Source organism: Bacillus rossius, chromosome 13 (assembly GCF_032445375.1).
Source record: "Bacillus rossius redtenbacheri isolate Brsri chromosome 13, Brsri_v3, whole genome shotgun sequence".
Classification (NCBI taxonomy): Eukaryota; Metazoa; Arthropoda; class Insecta; order Phasmatodea; family Bacillidae; genus Bacillus; species Bacillus rossius.
In genome coordinates this window covers 46,936,172-46,961,489 of record NC_086340.1, presented here as the reverse complement: position 1 = coordinate 46,961,489, position 25,318 = coordinate 46,936,172, and the positions used below count along the sequence as shown (strand labels likewise).

Below are 25,318 nucleotides of genomic sequence, written 5' to 3'. Positions count from 1 at the left end.
GAATAAAAGGTACGACACCGCCACCTCAACTCCACGTCTCTTATTTAAAATCATCTCACGCAACACCGCCGCCGGCCCTAGTGGGCCACGCAGGGGCACATACATCCACGACCCCAAATTCACGACTAGAAACGAGCTAGTCTGGCGCCCACCCGGACAACACAGATCAAGAACCGCCTTTTCCCACTAGGAGCCACACCGGGACTCGAGCCCGATACCCCGGACGACGGCAAGTGTACCAGTTGAAACTTGTTACTACAACAGCATTTCAATCAAGCTAACCTGTAAATAATACTTTGAGTTGAAATTTGTTCTCAGACTAAACTTTAAAACAAGCTATCGTGTCAACTTAAAATTTAAGTTGGAACTTATTAGGTTACTAAATTGCTGCAACAGGTATGAAATATATATACATAGCATAGGCGTACCCAGGATTTTAGTTTCGGGAGGGGTTCTTCCAGATATTTTTCGGGAGGGGGGGGGGCCTTCTAATTTTTTTCAGAAAAACTCCATAAACACCAAAAAATAATTGTTTATAATAAACTTTTTTAAGCTTACAAACTTTTTACAGAAGAATTCTTCTATTTTTTTTTTTTTTTTGCAAATTGAATAACTACATTCTCCGGGTCGATGTGGATGTTGTAATGGACATTCAGTAAGGCCAATCCATTCAGTCTGTCCTGAGATATGGTGTTCCGCAGATAGGATTTTATTCTTCTTAAGCAAGAAAATGTCCTCTCTAGAGTTGCCGTTGAGACGGGAAGGGTAGCCAAGACTTTTCGGGGGGGGGGGTTTGAACCCCCAAATCCCCCCCCCCCCCCCTGGGTACGCCTATGATACATAGATTTATGCATTTATTCTAACAAAGTTGGAACATACCGATGGTTTTATCTCCACATGTGTTATGAAGGGATTCAGTGGTGCAAGTATGACTTTCCTGAAGGGGGATGATGATAGAGAGAGCACTGTTGTTTTTCTACAACCACCCTTGGGAGTCATCTGGGGAGGCAAAAAATGTGCTGTTGGGTACCTTCTTCCCACTTATCCCTCCGAGCAGGGGAGGATGGGAGAAGGTTTTTGTGTTCCTGCAATATATATAAAATAGTTATACAAATGTCTCACTTTGATTTTAATGCACTTAAAGATTTGTAAACTATAAATATCCAATTATTCATGTACAAATTACATGTTTCACAGCCTTATGATACCCACTATATTAAAAAAAAACTATTAGAATAATAAATAAATAAATCTACATATTCCAAAGAAGTATTCTTTTTTAACCAGTATAACAGTTCTCATATTTATTAAAGTATTATTAATAATTTTTGCTACAAATGATGTTATTGATTCATTTTGTCAAATAAACCAATTATATATTTTTTTCTGTAGATAAGTCTCACTGTTTTGTTAAAATTAAAATTTTTATTTTATTGTTTATCAATACTATATATAAGTCTTTCTATATATTTTCTTTTCTTTGTGTGCAGGTTGTGCAAAAAGTAGAAGTAGCAATAATTACTATGAACCGTCGGCCGGTTGCATGTGTGTCATGTGATTTTTGATAACAGTGATAACAGTCTCTCCCTCTCTTTTCTATGATAACAGTAGAAAGTTGCGCAGAATTTGCCGCCGGCGAGGAGGTGTGAATCTGTGGAAATGGATGCGATAATCTCAGTACTTATCATATGCAGTAAGTTGATTTAATCTACATTGTAGACTACGAATTTTTCATTATTTTTAATTATGTTTGTAAGTAATTTCTTATTTAATGTCACAGTATAGTACGTACAAAAATGTAAGATCAAACGTTGCAGAGCACTAGGTCTCATGGTAAAGGCCGGGCTACATTCGCAATAGCACGCAAACAGCACACAGATAGCACACACGCACAGAGATAGCACAGAGCTTGATGCTACATTCACGCACAACACAACACAAAAGAATACCGGAAGCATTCAAAAAAGGTTTTTTTAAATGTATAACTTCCGTTAACAATTTTGGTCACTGAATTTGGCATAAGTGACGTTTGTTTAGATTCGTGTATTGTTATTGTGGTACGGTTTTCGTTAAACCCAGAAATATTTTAAATACTTCACAAAGTTTACATACAAAACACAATGAGCATTAAAAAAAATCACTTTATTTCAAATCCGGCTTCTTTAACACATTCATACACGGACTTCCAAGCATTTAATTTAGCTTCATTTTTGTATCCTGCGGATCCCCTGTCATACAAAATATTTTTACTTTCTATTAGAGCTATCAAAAATATATTAAATGTGCTTTCCATTATTATGTTATCGTGTGTTTGAAAACAATAACAAACTACTCAAGTCAACAACACCAATACTTTCGTGACAATTGTTCTTTTATAAGCCCACTAGATTAGTACTTAAACTGTTTGCTGATTGGCTACCACCAGGGTCGCACACAGAAAATAACCTAAAAGTTAATGAACTTTCTGTGCGCCGATCCTGTGCTATTTTTCTGTGCGCGTGCTATTTGCCAATGTGGCAGCTCTCATCTAATAATGTAGGTTGAACTTCTGTGCGTCTGTGCTGTTTGCGTGCTATTGCGAATGTAGCCCGGGCTTAACAAATGGGCAGACATGGTAAAGTGATCTTTGAATGCTACCGCGTCGCGGCATTCAACTCAACAATGATTGCAAATACGCCCATTACATTGTAATTCATGAATTCTTTGCGCCTTATTCTGCCCATTTCTACCCAGTGTTTCTGATTAAGTTTCTCCCTAGACAACTCCTGGTCTTTGGATCGAAAGACAGCTACGTAACTGGTATTTGTGAAGTGTAATGGCTTTTCAAAAATCAAAAGCTGGCAAAAAAAAATTATCGTTTGTTCAGTTTTCTTGCAGTAGGTTTTAATAATGAAATATGTTTGAGTGAAAGGATTTAAAAAAACATGGTACAATAACTGCGGGCTTATAACAAATTTGTCTTGCTCTGATCCCGGAACATGAATGTAGCAAGCGCAGAGCACATCTCTATCTACAGAATCTCCTCATCCCTTTTGTGTTATTATTTATTAAAGGAAAGAAACATTGAGTGTGATTGATGGTAATTATCTGGAAAAGGGGACAGCCTAAATAAGCAAATATCTAAAATGCATTATTTATTCTCTTACATTTTTTCTGATTTTGTAAAATGGCAAAGCTATGGGGTGCGGAGGGGTAATTATTGGACACTATCCGAGAGGAGTAAAAACTGGACACCCAAAAAAATAATACTTAGGAAAGAAAGAATTAAGTTTTATAAATTTACCGAATCTGTCAATAAATTTTGTAATGAGTTGGCATAGAGCACTCATTTTTTTCTGCATTTTTCCAACCGTAAAAACATAATGTTTGAACCCCTTGAATTTTACACTAAACTTTTGCCTTTAATTTTGTAACTTTTATGGTCATGGCTAAACCACTTGTTATAAAAACATGTAAATTATCCAGGGCCTAGTTTAAATGTTATTTTAGGTACTCCAGTAAGTTAATTGCCATTCCTAAATTAAAAATATCAATTTCTACATGCTAATTGAAACTTAAATAAGCGGGGTACAAATTGGACAAATTAAGATTAATGTATTTTTTTCTGTTTAGGTTTTTACATGTTCTATGCACCCTGTTGTGTAAATAAGTAGATTTTCAGGTTATGTAGGCCTTATGTTGACTGGTTATGTTTCAGGTTAGGCTTTGCAGTAGGGCTATCTAGTAAGTCTAGGCCTATGCAACTTATTCCAAAGTTAAGAGTGGCAAAGTTCTTACAATTTGCCAAGACAATACATCCCCAAGAACAAAAATTATACAGAAGAAGATGTAAGGAAGGCAATAGAAGAATACAAAGAAAATAAAACATCATTAAGAGAGGTAGCAGCAAAATATGGTAAATATGTAGTGTACGGATTAGCGCCAAAAAAAATCGTACAAATCTGAAATAACTTTCATTATATGGTCTTTTACGTCCTCTTTTCATAACCGCCTGCGGAGATAAGAAATTCCAATTACTTTTGGAGATGTCGAATTTTTTAATTTTAATCACTATACCTGCACATTCACATGGCTATCACCATTGTTTTTTGTTTACGAGTTTCAATTTTTTTTTTTTTTTTTTTTTTGATAATGTTGTCACGTGATAGTTTGTGATAGGCCAATATTCAAATGAACCAATAGGCCGCCTTCAACTTAGGTGAGTTTTTAAAGTTTCAAATTTTTATGCTTTAAAAATTTACGTTCGTTCCTACTGTTAATCCTTTGTTCCGGTTTGTTAGGTTAGGTCAGCTACATTATAAATACTTTAAAACTAAACAACCATTAAAATTAATTTTATTATTTTTATTGTCCGTTCAGTTTCAAAGAATTACTTTTGGAGATATCGCCGTTCTTATTTTGCAATACAAGACCTATGTAATCATTCGACCGTCTCCATTTTATATTTTGCCGTGTGCGCGTGAATGCCTAAATAACAGAAATTTTCAGTTAGGTAAGGTTTGTTACATTATAAATACTTCAAATTAAACGGAAATTAAAAATAATATCAATTTATTTTATTTGTTGTATAGTTTTAAGTATTTATGATGTAACTGACCTGAACTAACAAAACGGGACAAAGGTAGATTAGGTCAGGTCAGCTACATTATAAATACTTTGAAACAGAATGGACATTAAAAATAATAAAATTAATTTTAATGGTGGTTTAGTTTTAAAGTATTTATAATGTAGCTGACCTAACCTAACAAACTGGAACAAAAGGATTAACAGAACCATAGGAACAATCGTAATTTTTTAAAGCATAAAAATTTGAAACGTTAAAAACTCACCTAAGTTGAAGGCGGCCTATTGGTTCATTTTAATATTGGCCTATCACAAACTATCACGTGACAACATTATCAAAAAAAAAAACACAAAACAACAACAATTGAAACTCGTAAACAAAAAACAATGGTGATAGCCGTGTGAATGTGCAGGTATAGTGATTAAAATTTATAAATTCGACATCTCCAAAAGTAATTGGAATTTCTTATCTCCGCAGGCGGTTATGAAAAGAGGACGTAAAAGAGCATATAATGAAAGTTATTTCAGATTTGTACGATTTTTTTGGGCGCTAATCCGTACATTACATTTTTACCCAAAATATAAGCTCAAGAAGTCATTTCTACATAATAGGATAACAAAATTGGCTGTAAACAAAGAGGTCGAAAAACAGCTTTAACTTTAGAAGATGAGAAGGAGTTGGCAAACTATCTGCGGGACTTGGCCAAATGGGGTTTTGCTCTAACCTCAAAAGAGAGTAAAGAAGTCGTGAGAGATTAAGTTGAAAAAATTGTATTGTGACACCCTTTAATAAAACTACGAAGCTACCTGGGAAAGACTGGTTGTGCAATTTCATGAGACGGAACAACCTAAGTTTTCTGAAGTTGGAGCAGTTGGGGAAAGAAATAAGAAATGCAACATCTGATCAGTTTATTGTTTTTGGATTTTATTCTTTGCTACAAGAAGAATTGGAAAGGCTTAATATTAAGGATAAGCCAGATTACATCTGGAACTTAGATGAGACATATCTGACCCTGCAAGAGTAGTCTGTGTGACAGGAAAGGGGCAGAAAGCACACCGCAACATTTCTGGTAGTGGAAAGGACAATACCAGTGTGTTGGCATGCTGCTCTGCGGATGGTAGGTTGCTCCCACCATTATTTATATTTGAAGGACAAAATCTGTGGTCCACGTGGAAAGGTACAGCAGACCTTCAAGGTACTATGTATGCTGTTTCGGAGAAAGGCTACATGACTTCAGCTGTTTTTAAATGTTTTTTTGTGAAATTCTGTTAAGTTGTACAACAACGACCGCTATTGGTTATTTTAGATGGTCACGTTTCACATTTGGACTTTGAGGTTTTGCATATTGCCAGGCAACAGAATGTTGCGATTTTGTAACTACCACCACACACGACCGAATCTTTCAACCACTTGACAAAGCCTGTTTCAAACCATTAAAGGATAAATGGAATAGTGCACTGTATGAATGTCAACGTTTAAACCAGAGGAAAATAACCCTTTCAGATTATCAGATATGGTTTGTGGCATATGGCATTCCAGCATTACACCACAGTGTGTTCGAAACAGCTTCATGTCACCGGGTATCTGTCCTATTGATAAGACCAAATACCCGATAGAGAGACTTGATCCGAGTAAAATAGATAAATTTCTGAACTGTACAAACATCAATTATAATGAGTACAAATTTCTGAAACAATCTTCAAGTAGTGTAGGCCTACTCACCACAGGCAGTGCAGCTGGTACCAGTAGGAGGAGAGTTTCGACAAGTGCGGACAGCTTACCAGGAGCAAACTACATAAATCAAAGGGCTGCCAAAACAACTAGCTTCAATGACCTACCTGAAATAAGCAATAGTCTTCCACCAGTAACAACTGCAGATACACTAGGCCTAGTCCATTTGGAACCCAGTATTGAAAGTCCTGGATCTGCAGAGACACTACCTGAAGCTAGTACTGCAAGTCTGCCATCAAGTTCTGCAAGAGCCAAATTATAATGCTCATTTGAGTTACATTACGCCCCCAACACGATGGAAATCACAAAATTTCCAATGGAGAAGTCTGTTAAGTCCACCATCGTCAGGTGCTGGTGTCAGATGTGATTGTGTCCATCACATCTTGCCGGTGATGCTGTGAGGTTCTAGCACTATCATTGTTTGTTAGGATGGATCACAAAAATTGTACGATTTTGAACGGGATGTGCCATTAAAAACTTGCCCGGTAAAAAGGTAGTTAAGAGGAAAATTATTATATAACTAAAATATTATAGAACAAAATATGTCTACCACAGCGGAATTTCAGTTTGCAGTTCATTAACAACACACATTTAAAACATGAATGGAAATTCGTTTAATAGTGTTCAGGTTTGGTTGATTTAAACCACAATGGTGTAAACCATGGTTCAATAAAGTGGTTTTTATAAATTAAAAAAAGGGGGGTTTAGATTAATATTAAAATAGAATATCTTAATAAATTTTAATGATTGGTCTAATTCCATTTTATTAACAAAAATAGGTTGCTTAATGTTGCTTGTGATTTACGGGAACAAATAATTATATACTAATCAAGATCTTATCATTTAAATTATCTGAATAAGTTGTAAGTTATACCCAGCTAAATACTCCTCTAAAATTAAGTTTATTACTTAAAAAATCCTCTTCTGTGGGAAATCCCCGACTAGTGCTATGGTCAGGTCCCAGTCAGACGTGCAGATTTGCTGTACTTCAGTTCTTTGATGTTATAACTCTTCTGGTTCAACATGAGTGGCAGACAGTGGGATGTTGTGTGGCTTTCATTTGAACATGCTCAGATCAAGAATAACTAATATAATAAAAAACCTGGTTCAAACAAATATCCTTTATTTTTGAGAAATTCACAACAAAATCTAAACTTGTTCCAACTTTTCATCTTGTGCTGGGATTCATTATTTTTATGTGGTTTATAATTCCAGTGTGAATTAGAAAAAAAACCTTTCACAGGCTATTTTATCTTATTATTTTTTTCCAAAACAAATTCCCTTATACTAGGTATAGTGTTAATAAGAATAGTTTGATACCAAATTTAATTGAAGTAATAGGTAAATATACCCGTAGTTGATACGCTAATGGAGGCACACATTATATTTTCAAGTATCGTTCTTATAAATTAATAAAAGCAAGTTATTTATATTTATCATATTTCAACCTTAAACTAACAATTAAAAGATTTTACTAAATGTATAAATCAGTGTAAATTGCAAACATAAAATGAAAGATTTTGTGCCTTTGTAAATGCATGCATAAGTAATTGACATGCACAGTTTTACTTGTTCTAATAGTAGACATTCTAAACTAATAGTGTATTAAAAGCTATTAAAAGGTGGACTAAATATTTATAACTTATTCTGTTTTGTTGTCTTTATTGAGAGATGTGATGCATGGTTAAGGAGTTATTGTGGAATTGTTCATTTACTGCTTAGGTATAGAGGTAGTGTTTGAAAACCAGTTATAATAAAATGGAGGGGGGGAAGGCAAATCTAGAAGCAGAAAGTTTTTAAATATGAATTTTTCGCATTTTGCCCTTTTTGTTAGTATCAGCTTACTCCACATAGTTTTCCAGTGCAGTCTGTAGATTGCAGCACACACAAGTACTTTTACAAACCAGTTTGAAAAACTGAAAGCTTGTAAATTATGCAGTCCATAAAAGTTATAAATTCAAATTTTTGTGACTTTTTACTATGAAGATGATTTAGTTTTAGCATAGTCCAAGGTCAATTAATAATGTAAAAGTTTTTTTTTTATTTAAATAAATCAGTGCTTTCCATGGAAACATTCCAGACAGAAACTAAGTTAATGAATTATAATAATAATATAATTTTTTTTATGTTCTTTATATTTATGACATCCTCTTCAAGATTGGTAACACATATTAGCAGAAATAGAATCTGTTTCACACCCGTCTCTTCCCCTTGCAGTGGTCATTGAGGAATTATTTTTGTGGATCCCAGGACCTCGTTGAGGAGCTAGTGTTCTCTCTCTCTTCCTTGCCTGGGCGTAACCTCCAGTGTCTGTCGTGTGCTGCGTGATTCACCTCCGTCAACAGACCAACCAGCGTTTACCAGCAGTTTGTGCCCCTCTCAACTGTTCATTTGTGGGTCATTCCATGACAAATATACAAATTAATTTTTTTTTTTTTTTTTGCTGCATTATTTTTTACTCACCCAAAACTTATTGTTTTCCTAAGAAAAACCCCAAATTTTTACATTTTTATTATTAATACTTTGTGAAATATAGCTAATTTTCTTTTAAAAGTATGGTGTAAAACCATCATTTTTGGGTATTTTTTGATAGGTCATAACTTTTGTATGGTAAGAGCTATACACCTCATACACATCATTGGAAAGCTCATTGAATGTACCTTTTTTTTTTTTTTTTTTTTTTTGGCTTATTGACAAAGGATATTTTTTGCACTCTTCACTACTTTGTAAATTTATGAAATTAACCCAAAAAATCTTCGATTTTCAGTAATATTAAATATTAAAAAAAAATTAGGAATTTGAGGAACAACTTGAACTTTTTTACTGTGATTCATCCCTATGGTCACTTTGTGTGCCAGCAAAAACATCATAATACTCACAGTCCTACACTGTAAAAAAAAATCCTGAAAATCAAAAATTTTGAAAAAATAGAATTTTCAGGGTAAAAAAAACCTAATGTGGGACTAAATTAAAAAATCTAAACTAATATAATTTATAAAGCTCCTGAGATACTTTTTTAAGGAAAAATAGTTTGTTTTGATACTTTGAGTACCAAAAAAGTTACAGAGCTTAGAATATTATGAAATATGAAAGACTACTGAAAAGTTTTTCAGAACAAATAAGTAGAAGTAAAATTAATAACTGAGTACTTGTTTAAAATAAAGGGGAAAGTTATTTATACAACCTGGAATGTATTACTTTAAAGTTTGCCTGGCACCTAGGACACTCCAAGCAGTATCTTTCTGTCTGTAGGCTTGTCAGTTATGCTTGCCTTGCATGCTGAGGCATGCTTATCTGCTGATGTGCAACACACATTTGTATATGTCTCGTGAATGACCCTATTACGTAATTGGAAAAGTATTGCATTAGCTCGTTTGCAAACAAAGAACCATGGAAACTATAAAATATACAAAAATTATGTGAACACACATTTAGAAATAAAAAACTAGCAATACTTAAAAAAAATATGTGGAAGCACATACAAACGTAACTAAACAACTAAATAAAATTGTGGAAACAACTTTAAGTGGCTAATGCACCACAAAGCAAGAAATAAACAGGGTAAGTTACAATCAAAAAACATATGGAAACAAACAAATACCTTAAAAATAATATACAGCTAGTATTTAAATATCAGAAAACCTAACCGTAGTGCTTTATATTAGTGGTTAATTTAACTGTTTAACAAGTGGGGAGGGCAGTATTCTGGGTTACTGTAAGGTTTTCAATATCAAAAAACATTTGATTTACTAGATATTTAGTGGCACAATGGTTAATGTGGTTTTTATTTTATTTCATTAAAAATAATTTGCAAAACTATTCACCAATGATGGATTGAAAAACATTAATTATTATTCATTGTATTAATTCTCTTGGAATTGATTTATTGCAAATAATATCCACGTATTATTTGAAAGGCTGCGTGTTTCTAGCACGTCATCGAATACAAAAATTTATTAGTATAATTATAATTATGTACAAAAATAAGTAAATAGTTTTGTCTCTAAACATTTGCAAATAAATTTCAGTTATCAGCACTATAGCGGTGGTTTTTTTGCAACATGCAACCAGATGCTGCTCCGTGTATCTTCGATGTTTCAATATTGTTCATTTTTAAAATTTCTTCTTCAAACCCCACTGAAAATACGTCTCTTACTCACATAGTCGCTCAGAAATAGACTTTGGCCAGAAGTTAGGAACTGGGAATAATTGTTATAATGCTTTTGTTTACTATAGGCTCCTCAAAGCCAGACTGCTCACAGATGTTCAGTGCCGTAGCTACCCAACAACAACAACAACAAACAGTTTCCCAAACTGCGCGAGCGGGGATCAGGAGTTCCATCGGCTCTGGGAGAGTGCGATCCTGACTATGTTACACAGAGATACAAGCCACTAGTTTCTTATTTTACTTACATTATTTTAAGCCATTTTTAACAATAATTATACAAAATATTTTTTTTAATCATACTTTTTATAATACCTGTGGCCTTTTTAAGTATTATTGCTATAATTCCTCACATAATTCTTTCTGTGGTGGAATGGAAAACCAGGAGCTAAAGGACATTGAACTCTGTAGAGGTAGGCCCTACTTAAGTAGTAGAAATGTTTGAGACTTGAAAACAGGCATTTGTTAATTTGGATTATGCTTAACAATCTTCATTGTGGACATTGTTTGTTTGAATTGGTAATTGCCACTTGTAAGCAGGTAGTGTATTAATATTTGTAATTGGAAGATGATGCGTGAAGCAGCGACAGAGACGGATGTGTCTGTGCAGGTGTAATGGAAGCAGTCAGCCTGCAGAAAATACCCAGCGTGAGAGAGTTCTTCCCTGCCGTCCGCAATGATCTCACGAAGGTGACGTGGGCGCACGCTGTGAACAGCATTGAGAAGTTTCAGAAAGCATTGGAAGGTGAGTGTTTGACCTTGTGCATTTTCTACTGATCCAAGTTTATTTTGTGTGGTGTTTATTTTAGCCTGCTATGTTAATCCTATTTTTCTTTTCCCCTTTCCAATATTTAAACTGTCAGTTGGTTTTAAAATAGTAACTTAGTTAGGCTTACATTTATATAATGAGTTTTCTATTCATGTCCATAGTACTGCTTGGAAATAGTTTTTATTAGTTTTTAATAGTTCCATTGTTGTAATATTATTGCCTTTTTTAAGCCTTGAATAATTATGACAAGTTCGTATTGAATGCTTGCTCACTTGTGATGGTTCGAGATATTATTTTGAAAGGAAGCTTTTTGTCATTTTTATTTTAACAAGAGTAATATTGTTTTTCCAAGTTTGTTTCTTTGCAATGCTAATTATTTTTCGCTCTTATGAATGTTTTTGGTGAAATATATGTAATATATGTTTTTTTTATTTGTATCTATCTGTGGATTTGCATTATGGTATATATTTTTATGTATGTTTTTTGGAAACATTAGTGCTATGCTCTAGTCTCTAATTTATTTTTCCCAGTTTTAGACAACTGAAACAGTTAGGTTCGTCTCTCTGCACAATTTAGTCGTAAGACTTATTGTGAGCAACGTAGGTCTTGACTGTCGATGCTTACTCGTAGTCGGGCCAGCTACTCAAGTTCCGCAGCTTCTGCAGGTCTTGGGGGTTTGTGGGTTTCGAAGTCAGGACTAGGATATGGTCTCTATACTTGTACAAGTCAGCGATGTGTAGCCTACATGCAGCTAACTTGAGGGGATGCTGGTTCAGTCTCCCAGTCGCTCCCTCGTCGGTCCGTCTCGCTGGAGGTCCTTGGCCGTGCCTCTCGAGGGGCGGGCGGGGGGAGCACCAGGGTCGCAGGCCCCGTCCCTGGTTCTCTCCCCCGTCGCTCATCACCGCAGATCCTTCTTGTCTCGTTGTCTGTATTTAAACAGGTTTGAAACCCAGGTTGAGCATAGTTGTCGCAGGATTTCACCATTCCCGTGGGAGGGTGGGTTTTCATTGGTGCAGCATTTGAAACAAAGTAGAGAGACTCTTAACACCGTGGCATCTGCCTGCCAACACCATCTTCCTTACGACCGTATTGTTGCTAGTGTACACAACTGTTACTGTGCACTTACGTTGTGACAGGGATTTTGAGGATTCAGTGATGATTTCAAAACAACATCCACATAACTATTCAGGCCAAAATATTGGTTGCTTCAGTAATGTAATAGTATCGTTTTCCTGCTTTGAAAGCTTGGCTAAAACTAAAACTATATCAATATATTTTATGTTAAATCATGCAAAGTTCTATATATTTTTTTATTCCACCACAGGTCTTTGCATACTGTATTTTACAACCTCGAATCAACTTCTGACTATAAAGTATGTTCAACTTATGTTCAGATCGAACTTAGAAGATTTCGGACAGGCTCAGACTATGTACGTATTACTTTGGTTAGTGCGGGGGAAAAAATTTTCAAGATGAATTTAAGCTTTTACTTTCAGTCTATAAACTAGACTATGTTTTACACACAACCAACACAGCATATTAAATTTTTGGTGTCTGACATATGGGTTGAACAAGTATAATAGATCAGAAATCTGAAAAATACATGGAAATAAAAGCAAAAGGACAATTTCTACAATGTGGGTACTAAGCAGAGTTTTGAAAAGAAAGAGCCACTGCTACATGAAGGTGCCATCGCCCACCTCGGTGGACAGCAGACTGCTCCAGTGCCGTGCCACACGCTAGGACGTGTGCTCAAAGAACCAGGCGAGTGTGAGCAGACAGTCGGCGCATCGCAGGCTGTCTCTGAGAACACAAGCACGGCTCATTGCTGCCGTGATTCATTTGGCATTTGTTCTTGCATGCATAGTGTTGCTTGTTATCATTATTTAGTGCTCAGTTTGTATCTGTGTTACCTAAATTATCTTCACTACTAGCCAAACAAGTGTGTAGTACATCACTCCACTTCACACTTAACCATTATTTAAACATGTGATTTTGTTATTTCTTTCCCCACCCTTTTAAATAAGTCAGACTTCCCTGTCTGTCCTTCGTACACTGTGTATTTGCTTCCACACTATCAACTGTCTTACGTATGTGCCACTAAAAATCTTTAAGCCTTGATGGGAATCATTTGTGATATAAATACCTGGCCAGAAGGGAACCTATTACTTGCGGCTCAGTTCTCTCCACAGAGCTTAAAGATTTACAGAGTTGAACGCCTATTTTTAACACTGAAAGTATAAATTATTTTAAGATGTTTCTAATATTTATACATTCTATACAAATGGTTTAGTATTTTGGAAGTTAAATAAAATGTCCTTTGAGCTGAGCTTAAAAATCTCCTTGAATATGTTAGGGTATTGTGGCTTAGGTTTGATCTGTGATTTATGTGTGCATTAGCGTGTGAGTTCCTGTATTGTACATGTTTCAAAGGTACTCGCACCTAGTGAAACATTTACTATATTATAAAGTCACTATTCCTTTAAAAAAAAGCCTAAAAACGTCTTGGGGTGACGTGGCATGGATTGTTGTCGGGAGATTGTGAGACGACAGTGTTTTGTGAATAGTCCTGTAATAGAACGATGTTTTGCAGACAACTCAGCAACACTCCCATAGTGTGATGACGATGAGTCTAGTTTGACTGAGCCTTTGTGACTGCAGGTACCTTTAGGTGCTTATTGAACATTGAATTTTTTAAATGTTTGTCTGCCTAGAATTTTTGCGTCACATAAATGTTGAGAGTGGTTTGACACTGTAGATGGTCAACCGGGGCTCAATAGTGTAGAAATGGGGGTGGTGGGGGGGGGGGGGGGTTTGGCCCTTGGGTTGTAACAGACACAAGTCATCTCTGGAATCTGGATAGTGTGCTGGTATGCTTCACGCTACTGCTCATATTTTGTCCTATATGCATACAATAAACAGAAAACCTTTAAAATTTGCTGAAAGTTTCCCATATAAAACATAGTTTTGATATTTACGTTTATCGAACCCATTCCACAGTAATGCGTTTGAAAGTGCAAGCAGGTTGCCTCAGGGAGGGGCTTCTTAATGCCAGGGGGAGGGGTGCTGTAAACGCGCGCTCTCAGACTGTCTGCAGCCTTACATAGTTCGAAAATAATCTTTCATGAAAATTACACATTTACATTTTATCCCTTAGATAGGTTTATACTTAGTTGTTAAAAAAAAATTCTTTTGCTTTGGTGAGTTTTACGTTATTTGTAAAGACAGTGCTGACGTATTTCACGAAACATGCGATATTTGTTGCTTTCCAGAAGACCTCTTCACAATCCCCCCTCGCGGTGAGTGGTGAGCGGTGAGTGGTGAGTGGTGAGTGGTGAGCGGTGAGTGGTGAGCGGTGAGCGGTGAGTGGTGAGTGGTGAGCGGTGAGTGGTGAGTGGTGAGCGGTGAGTGGTGAGTGGGTAGAGAAACTCTCGTGGCCTTTGCAGTGCCTCCAGTTTGTGGCGTGAACTCCTAAATGTCTGTTCTTCAAAGATCAGTGACTTTGGTATATTATTTATTAACAAATTGCCAAAAATAATAGTTTTGAAGTAGTATCATGCACGAAGAGCATTGATCGTGACAGTGTTGCATGCACGTTGAGCAGTGACAGTTATATTGCATTGTGCAGAATGCTGTTCATGCTGGCATGTAAGCTTTATGGTTTTGTTTTGCATGAAATGTTTTTTATTGCACGTTTCAGTTTAATCAGTAAGATTGATTATTGGTTGCTTTGTTGTGTTGCTTTGAGCAAGGCAGCGCAGTGGTAAGGCACTGGCCTGCATTCCGTAGGATTCTGGTTCGTATCGCTAGTCATGGTTCTGGAAACCACTCCAGGCAAACACTGGGGTGGTGCCTTGCGATATGCCCCTGTCCTCAGTCTCAAATGACCTCACTGACAACATTATTATATAGTGTTGCATGCTCCTGAAATCTGGTCATTTACCACACAACCGTGCAAACTTACTTAGGGCGCAATTCACCACATTTTCTGGCCGATGAAATACTTTAATAAATATCCATAAACCTGAGTTGCAATTCTAGTTGCATTTTATCAACATTCCAAAACTTAGACTTTTGGGATTAATTATATTTAAGTCATTGAATTAATTATTTTGTATGAAATAAGCATGCACAATATTATTCCACTGTTCCTTTCTGTTTAAATAAATTACATCTTAAAAAGGTGGGATGTATTTTAATGCTGCCATAAATACTTAAAACAGTTAAGTGGTTCCAAATATTAATATAATAACATTATTACAAATACACATTGGTTAGTGAGTTATAGTGAATAACATAACTTAAAATCTGTTCTGAATTGAAAGCTAAGTTAGTTTAATGATTATAATCATGCATTTTTGTATACTTTTAAGTACCATTTGTGCGTGTGTCATAAACATTTTTGGTTTGTTATCATTGTCAGAATCTTACTATAATTTAGCTGTCATCTATACTTGGAATGTCTGCCTACAAAATTTTTGCATTTACAGCTTTTGTAATCTTCACAAACTACATTCATGTCATAGTTAAAGGGGAAAAAATGTTTAATGAACATTAAGTTTGTCCATAATAGGAGTAGACTGGAAAAATAGTTCAAGTAACTAGCAATGCTTGAGCTACTATCTAGATCATAATATATAAACTACGCGTATGTAGTCACGTCATTCCTGCTGCCAATTAACGAAATACTTAAACTTGCTGTTTCTGAGATAAAATTAATATGGTTTAGGTATATTATAAAGTAAAACTTTGATTCTTTATTTTCCATATCATTTAAACTAATGTAGCTTTGTGTTTATTGGATTTTTTAAACTTAAAATCATGTATTTTACTTATTATAAAGGACAAGCAAGTGAATATTAGTTATAGGCTTTCACAGTTATAATGGAAATATGTCAGGAAAAAAAAATATTAAAATCAATGCAGGATTTTTTTTTTGCCTAAATTTAAAAACAAAAAGTTTTCTTGTCATATTTGTATCAATCCAAGTGTTTTCCATAACTAATCATAGTACATTGCTTGTGTTTTAATCATTGACATGCTTGGGTATCACAGGCCCAGTTTGTCACAATAAATTTGAGAGAAACGTGTCTTTACATGTTTTTGATGCAGTTACCATTACATTAAGTAAGTATATAGCTACTGTAAAAAAAAACTGGTTGATCATGTTCCTGGTGAAGTGACGACCACAGTCAACCTTTTACGAAAGCATTCCTCGGGATAGTTGTCGGTGTTCACATCCCTGGAACAGTTTGCGGTCGCAAAGGGGGTTCAGATTTTCAGATATAAGTACTACACGCCCAAGCCAACTGTGATCCCGAGGAGGGGAGTGACGGTAGCGCTAGTGTCGCAGTGAGAGAGGGGTGGGGAATGAGGAGGGGTATGGTAACAACTCTACTTGCCGTCCCACCCGCGACATGATTCGCTCCGAGCCTTGAGGCGGACTAGGGAAAGGAGGGGACAGTGTGGTGGAAGGGATGACGACGGAGGGAGGGGTCCGTCTGACCTTGGGTAGTTCACATTTTTCCCGGGACCACAGTTGGCTTGGGCGTGTAGTACTTGGCTTCACACGTAGGGCGCCCCCACACGTGTCACGGGCATGTGGACCCGGGGACTCTAGTCTCAGGGCCGTGACGTCGCCCGTGTGCAGCGAGGCCTGTTTCCCCCAGTACGTCCCCTCTCAGCGGGGGTCACACTATTTATTAAAACACACAATAAGGTAGGCTCTCGAAGTCATCTCCCCGCGTGGCCACGTGCACAAAACACACTGAAATGTTAATTAAATAAAACTTAAATAGAACAGTGTACTGCCCGAGGTAAGTCCTGAAGTTAAATAAAATGATTTATATAAATGAAATGGCCAGATGGACGCGGATCAGTAGTAGTGGTAGTTGCAGACGACGGGCGCGGGAAGCTCCTTACCTCAGGCAGCGACTGCGACCGACCGCCTCTAGGCGGGTCTACCACTCGCATCCGGCCAACGGCGGTTAACGTGTACTTAAATAAAGCGTGCCACCGGAAAAGGAATGAACATACATAAACCCTTAATTAAATTATTGTAAAAAATTGATTGATCAGAAAAATACGTAAAAAAAACTATTAACTTTTTGTTAGTACAAAAAAATCTCAGTTTGAGTAATCACCGACTGAGACATGACAAATCATCATGGGATAAATGGTGGATCTCACCAAATCCAATCAACGGTGCAATCCGCATTTTCCTACGTTCTACCTGTCGGCCACAGTGCACAGTTCTGCACCAAGTTTCAGGGTGTGTGGCAATTTTAATTATTTCAATTTGGATTATTTTTTTGTACTGCTATACAGTTGCTAGCTTTTCATCCTCATAAGCAAATGCTTATAAATCACAACAGGAATTCGAAAAATGGTGTTGCCATGACAATTGTTCTATAACAGTACTATAATGTACCAATTGGTAAGTTTTTTTTTTTCTAGGATTTCAGTTTAAAAATTATACTTTCTGGAATTTTTATGTTGGTTTCGGTATCAAGATCTATAAACCAGCCAAATTTCAAGTTTCTAGTTCATCTGGAAGGGGTTAGAATTTGTATCGGTGAGTCGCACATCGGGCAGTGTATATATTTGTGTGTTTATACACATACATACACATGAGGGATGTCTGTAAAGTAAGTACCATTTGGTCATTAAAAAAATCTCTTGAGAAAAATATTTTATTGGCAGTTTTAGTTAACTATAAATCTACTTCACATTTTCACATAGTCACCACTCAGTTCCGAGCACTTTTTGTAACACTGCATCAGTTTCTTTAACCCCTCTGCATAGAATTTTGCTGCCTGGAAATTAAACCAGTTTGCAATCGTAATTATGTAATTTTTGTGGTAATTGTTGACCCACATTTTATTAAGTCATCGAAACATGCCTTTTTTCATTTCAAGAAACAGTAGCCATCATTTTTTGACTCTAGTACGGAGATCACTTAAATGTTTTCCGGAGATGTTTACCGAGTGCCGGTACTTTACTACACGCATTGCCTACGGCCGAGATGTCAGTTCCATTCTCGGGCGAAAATGTGAAGTAGATATGTTGTAAACTAGAACTTTCTATAAAAACTTTTTTTTAAGAATTTTTTTTAAATGACCAAACTGTACTTACTTTACAGACATCCTTCGTGTGTCATATATATATATATTTATTGAGGGCGTAACGGTGTTGAGGTGGGAATATCGGTGGAAATTAATGGGCGCCACCACGTGAGTGGGCACGTGGACCCGGCTGAAAGACTCTACTCAGGGCGTTACGTGGCCCGTGTGCGGCGAGATATTAGCCCTCCAGATGTTATACGCAGCTCCTGTCTCTAACTAAGCCCGCTCTCAGCGTCGGGCATGCTCCTAATTATCGCAGTGGGCTCTCAGGGCGTCCCACACGCCGCTGACCAGGTTAAGGACCCACGTGGTCCCCCGAGCACAAAACACGTGACTCAGTTAATTGGTTTTATTTACTCACGGTACACGTCCTTACACGATCCTCCGTTGATACAGCTATAAACGCCCGAGGCACGAATCAGATTAGGTGAGGAGGTGAACCACGCACGTGGCCGCCTCAAGCCGTTACTTACTACACAGTTGAGAGAAAACTCCGGAGAGTAAATAATTATTAATTATGCAGTCTCTCCGACCGAGAGAGGCCCCGAGGATGAAAAAAAAACGATTTGGTTAAATTAATTTACAGAACTACTACTCGGTGAAACAACGGTGATGTCCTCGGGGTGTCGACAGAGACGTCCGCTCTCGGCCGGCTGTAGAAGGAGACTGGGCTGAGCTCATGGCTTGCGGGAGGCAACATGGCGCCCTTCGCGCCGAACACAATTACCGTTACAACTTAGCTGTGGCGTGCCCCGGGTTACTATTGGAAAATACATCAATCCTTTTACAAAAATTAGTACATTACATCCATGCCCAGACCGTCTGTAATAATTACTTATATGATATAAAATGGTTCAAATGAAGTTGCATGCTAGTTCCTCCGTCGCCCGCTAGGGAGCGTCCTTGTTCGTGCTTGCACTTAATAATTAACAAAACATCATGAATTAGTTAAATAAACGACACTCACATGCATAGCCGTCGTGACACTGTTTTGGGGCAAAAAGAAAAAGGATTACAATATTTATTTATATATTTTAGGGGTGCGGCGCACTGCAGCTAAGCACCCTCTTGCTGTAGTTTGCAACACACGCACACACGAGCGGGAGGTTTGATCAGATGGTGGCGTTTGGGCGGTGGCATATCGGGCTCAAAGGGGCCGCAGGCCCGGACGGCGTCAATATATATATAGTGTGTGTGTGTGTGTGTATATATGTGTGTGTGTGTGTGTGTATATATATATATATATATATATATATATATATATATATATATATATATATATATATATAAGGTGTGGACACCTGAATATCTAATGAAAAATTTTTATTTTTCTTAAGACTATTAATAAACTAATTGAGATAGAGCATTAATTTTATTAATGATTTCAAATAAGAATACAAATGTGTTGGATATAATAATATATTATATTTTTCCTGTACAGAGAGTTGACCCACTCTTGTAGCCTGTGATCTAAAATAATGTGATGTGATTCATTGCATGCGTATGCAGACTAATATTTCATTTTATTATAACGTGATGTTCTATCCTTTTGGATTCTTTCCTGGAGTATATTTTTGAATGTAGTGTTACTGGTGGTTTATACCCTAGTAAATGAAAAAGTGATTCTGATACATGAGAAAGGTAGCAAGCCTTGTTTGAAGCTATAGGCACTTATCACTTATAATGGGTTTTCCAAAGTTGTTGATAAATTTATATTTTAAAATCTTGGTTTCAACTTTTAAAAAAAAAAATCTCTATTGGATTTTCAACATGGTTTTAGAACTGAAAAAAAAAATCATTTACTAACCAACTTAACTTTTCTGGGCCATATTTATGCTGAAGTAATTATTATAGATGTAAAAATATAGAATATTAATATATTGTGATGCTGACTTGATCTGCACACTAGCGAGTCCTGCAGAGAGAGGCCCGAGCCAGACAGCTGCCTGGACCATCGCTCTCCTGTAGCACGTCCTGCCTCGCGCGAGCCGCCAGACTCGGCCGTTAGTAGCGTGTTGGTACAGCGCTTCTCCCACTACGGTGTTCCTCGAGGTAGCATCCCTCCGACATCCTCCAGCTCGTGAATAGTCCGCTGTGTTTGCTGCTTGCCGGGCGCCGTGACGCTGGTGGCCCCTGCTGACTGACTAGAGCCTAGTTACTCATCAGCCCCGGAAGTTCGATAACATAGTTTCATGAAACATAACTGTTATGTACTGTCAGCTCGTCAGATAAAACCTGTGTAACCAATGTATCGCGTAATGCACACACAGTGCGCGTAACAGATACATAAAGATAACAGACTGGCCAACTCTGTCCTAATTTATTATCAGCGATTGTAATTTGAAACAGACGAACCAAGCAAGATGTCTCAGTGGTAGGAAGTTAGTCTATTGCTGGACAGGTTTCCGATTCAAAACTTGGTCCAGCCGTGCTGAGGTTAATTTTCCATGGTTTCCAAGAATGTGTGGAGGTTCCCGCAACTCTCCTGCCCTGCGCTGGCGGGACATGGAGCCCTAGTGACTGACTAGTGTAGCTGTCCAAGTAGAAACAAGAATTACGTACGTACATCATTTTACTCATCACCCTAGATTCCATCTCGGAACATTGCTCTGACTTACATAATGGCAGTTTCATAATTGATTGCTTGGAACTCTCTTGCCTAACGAATAATAGCTTTGATAATGACCACAGCATGTGCATTGTTATAAATTTCACCAAGTGTGTGTGTGTGTGTGTGTGTTAAACATTGGTCTTTTTGTGTGCAGAACACAATGTTTAAAAAGCTATAAGTGTTCTGATTTGTTTTTATTGCTTTCAGATAAAGTAATGATGCTAGAAGCTGACGTGATGATCGGAACACTAATTAGAGGCAATGACACGAGGAAAGATATTCCGATAATGTGTCACCCAGAAGCTCCCGATGCGGAGTGTGTGTCAGACTTGAGTCTGGACGACTTTTTGGCCAGAGTGATCAGTGTGAACAACGTTGGAATCAAGCTGGATTTCAAAACCACTGAAGTATTCAACAAGTCATTGGCAACTCTTCACTCATACAAAAGCAATGTAAGTGTCTGACTTCCTTGTGGTTGGTTGACTCATCAAAGAAATAGAAATTAGTGATGGGCCGATCAAATCCTCAAACACCATCAAATCCATAGTATTTGAAGGATTCAATATTCGAGGAAAAAATATTTTAAGAAAAATATTAGAGGAAATAAGGTAAATTAAAAAATTCAACACTGATAACCTCTTAAATTTATCAGGTCAATTTTTTTCTTCATACCTATCCTGTTACCACTCCCCAAGATTGTAATTTTAACTTATAAGTACTCTTTGAGTTTCGGATTTGAGAAATTGGGATTTGACCCATCACTAATATAAATTAATGCATTGTTTATTCCAGCTGTAGTCTGAATGTTTTGGAATTGTTTCCTGACACATATGTATGTCAACAGAGTGTCACTTTTTTTTAACTTAAACTTGGCTTATGCTTGTTATGACTGTTTTAAACGACAAAATTTATGGGGTCAGTACTTTGTCTTATGCATGCTTGAAATCACTACCTTAATCTTATAATGCTTGCTTGAAATCAGTATCTTCATCTTATAATGCATGCACTTATTCATTATACTTCGTCAACAACTAGAACAATTAACTAGAATTTGTAACTTCTTCATTAATGTATTTGCATCATGCCTTTGTTATTTTTGGTTACTTGTCATGTCTTCACATTTCCTGTGAGATTGACTCAGTCTGTATCTCAGATAGTACGTACATTTGGCAGGATTGTTCATTGAAAACCTTTTTCATAGTCCCTGATTGTAGGATGGAGGCGATTGTTAGCAGTTTTTTGGAAGTAAATGGAAAAGCCGTAATGCATATAACTTTGTGGCAACCCCTTACGTGGTGATGTATGTTCCGTGGGACTCCTCAAGATGTGGCCAGCCTCACCTGCCCAGCGGGTAGCTCGTAACCCAGGTCTTTCAGTCGCGGTGAGCACAGTTACTGTGAACCTGACTTGCGACTGACTTTTAGTGGAGGCATCATAACTATTTTCTTTAACAAATGGCTGCTGATTGATTAATGGTGTAGGGCTACACGCATGATATGTTTTTTAAAAAAACCTGGACATTGGTATTTGCATGATTGCAACCCATCTTTGATGTGAAGATGATTAACAGCAGTGGTTAGAGTGGCCAAATCACAAATTAACATGACTTGCTCTGCGAGTATGTTCCAAGCAATGACCAGCCTATCTACAGTGGAGATCTATTGCACTGTAAAAAAAAAAATCACACAAGGAAACATTGCTGAGTAGTTGCAATATCTACTTTTGTATCACAATTTTGAAAATTATACTTTGCAAAGTTTAAAAAAAATATGTAATGTTCATATTTATTCGATCTGTACTGAATTTTTCCCAATTTTTGATTACCATTCCTTCATAAAAATATTTGTCTTCAACTATGGTCAAATGGTTTCAAAGTAAAGGATTGAGAGATGACGGAGAGTGGCTGAAGAGTCGATTGCTTGTTGCAGCTGACGGTCCCGCTGTGGCTGAACGCAGACATCCTCCTGGGGCCGGTGAACAGCACGGGGCAGGTGGTGGACCCCCAGGTGTTCCTGGGGCGGAGCAGGGAGCTCTTCCCGGGGGCCACGCTCTCGCCCGGCTGGAAGGTGCGCTTCGGGGGGGACGTCACCAACGGCAGCTACTCCGCGGAGCACGTCTCGGCCATGAAGGACCTGCTGGTGCGCAGCAACGTGACGCAGCCCGTCAGCTTCCCCGTGCAGGTGGGGCTGGCCTCCATGTCCCTGGACACGCTGCCCGAGATCCTGGAGGTGTCGGGGGTGAGCGACCGCACGCTCACCCTGTGGGGCACCGGGGCGGACCCCGTGGACGTGAGGGGCCTGCGGGACCTGCTGAGGGCCGTGGGCCGGGACAGGATCTACACGGACCTGCCCCAGTCGCTGCTGGACGAGCTCTCGTCCGCGGGCAGGCGCACATCCGCGGGGCGCGGCAGTCTCCTGCTGCTGCTGCTGCTGTTGGCCGTCGTACTCAGTGCTTCAAGTCCCTAAATAGTATTATTTGTTAAATTGTGCTATACTCAATGAGGAAATTCTGGCAACGTAAGCTGTTAACAAATTAAAAAAAAAAAAATAGAAATGTTGAGATATATTATCCTATATATTTGTACTTATAAATATTTTAGTGGAAGCTGCATTAGTATGTATTTTTGCATCAATTTTATTTGAATTTATATTACGTATGTGAAGTATAAATTTGTTTGGAGTATACTTAAGGGCATGCATTTTTTGAAATAAGATTTATTAGACTGGCTGTGTGGTAAAACATTGTTTTCGTGGTAGGCTGAGTTTCTCTCAGATGCGTGTATACAGCAGGTACACAAATCATGGCCATTCTTTGCGAAAGCAAATGCGTTCGGAATGGCCAGGCCGAATCGGGCAATAGCTTCTCTTGCAGACGGCCGCCAATCACAAGGAAGAACTGCGGGGGCGGGCATGCTTTTTTTGCAATCTAATGAGCGTTCACATCTTTTTGCAAAAAATACATGCCCCAAAGTAAAGAATTCTAGGACATGTCTCAATACACAAATGATGTGTGCTGTGTTTCCATTTTGTTTTATTTTGTGTACAGTGATGACGATTTACGTTGTTTTACTACCACTTGCTGCTATTGATGAGACTTTTTGTTCATTGGTTTATTTTGTTGTTTGTAATTTTGACAAAACATCAAGTCTTTTTACCTGCATTAATAATTGTGGTAAGGACTTGGTGTACATTCTTGCTTCCAGGCAGCTAATTCGTAGTGTAGACAGTTCACTTTGCCCCTGTTGCTTTTTTTAATTAGTATATTATTGTTGTGAGACATCCTGATACAGTGCCTCGTAAGGCCAGACTTACGTCTCCAGTTAAACGTGTTGCATATTGTGAAACATGGATTTTTTTGATAAGAAAATATTTACCAAATGTTTTTATCAGGCTGAATTTAATAGTGCAATTGTTTTAATTTTTTTGTAATGTCTTTAACATGTGATGTGTATGTTCCTGTATAAATATGAATAAAAATTATCTGTTTGATTGTGATGAAGTGATGGTGAAGGCAATTTTTTTTTTTCATTAGTTCCATCTTCCCAAGTGAACAACAGGACCGATATATCTAGGAATTATATATTCCAGGTTGTATATGTATTTTTTGATGCTACAATTTAAAAAATATATATATGGCTAAAATATTGGCTGACAGTATAAAGGCAATATTTATTCTTTATAGAAAGTAAATATTTAATTTCCTTTAATATTCATTTTGTTTAATTACATTTTATTCCGTATTTTTATATTTGTAATCTATGATTGATTCAGACTTAAAATTTCTTTGGTTATCGTTTTGTCTATGTATTACTCTATGTTAATTTTTATTTTAAAATATTGTCAAGGCTAGCATAGCAGTATTTTTTTTAACCACTATTAATTTAAAGATGAACACGTCAGTAATGGTTAGTAATTTTACTAGTTTTTGTTTTAACAACAAACTAAAGAAAATCGTTTACTAGTGACGGGGAAAATATTCTTTTAGAACAAATTGAGACTTGATTAAGACAACAGCTAGAACGCAACGATTTTGACATTGATTTATAATTGAATATTTATAGAAGATTGAAAATGGTTATTAATGCCAATATTAACTGAGATTTTAAAGAAAATAGTAATTTTAATCGACGAAGATAAGACTCGGACATCAAGATTTTAAATATACTTAAGAAGAGAAGTCGACAAATATCCATGTTCAAGAGATCGTCAAATGGCTTTAATTTGCTTTGAAACTACGAAGATTAAATGCCGTTTACAATTCCGAAGAAAGAAGAATCCTGTTGAAGATTGAAAAGTCGCAGTTCGAGCCCGGGAAGGATGACCGTCGCGCAGTCCAGCCCAGTTGCAGCCCATAG

General features: G+C 37.2%; 1 protein-coding gene across 1 annotated transcript; it reads left to right on the top strand.

Moving 5' to 3' along the window:
- Positions 1–1,523: 1,523 nt before the first annotated feature.
- LOC134538531 (protein FAM151B) lies at positions 1,524–24,462 on the top strand. The gene is made up of 4 exons (XM_063379935.1): positions 1,524–1,693; positions 11,071–11,205; positions 21,172–21,416; positions 22,893–24,462. The coding sequence occupies exons 1-4, from the start codon at positions 1,660–1,662 to the stop codon at positions 23,427–23,429; spliced, it is 951 nt and encodes a 316-aa protein (XP_063236005.1). The 5' UTR covers positions 1,524–1,659; the 3' UTR covers positions 23,430–24,462.
- Positions 24,463–25,318: the final 856 nt, after the last annotated feature.

Excerpts from the sequence above, each read along its gene's own strand:
- LOC134538531 (XM_063379935.1), top strand. The coding sequence starts at position 1,660 with ATGGATGCGATAATCTCAGTACTTATCATATGCA. Across the intron at positions 11,206-21,171 it reads GTTTCAGAAAGCATTGGAAG|ATAAAGTAATGATGCTAGAA; the intron begins GTGAGTGTTTGA and ends TATTGCTTTCAG. Across the intron at positions 21,417-22,892 it reads TTCACTCATACAAAAGCAAT|CTGACGGTCCCGCTGTGGCT; the intron begins GTAAGTGTCTGA and ends TGCTTGTTGCAG.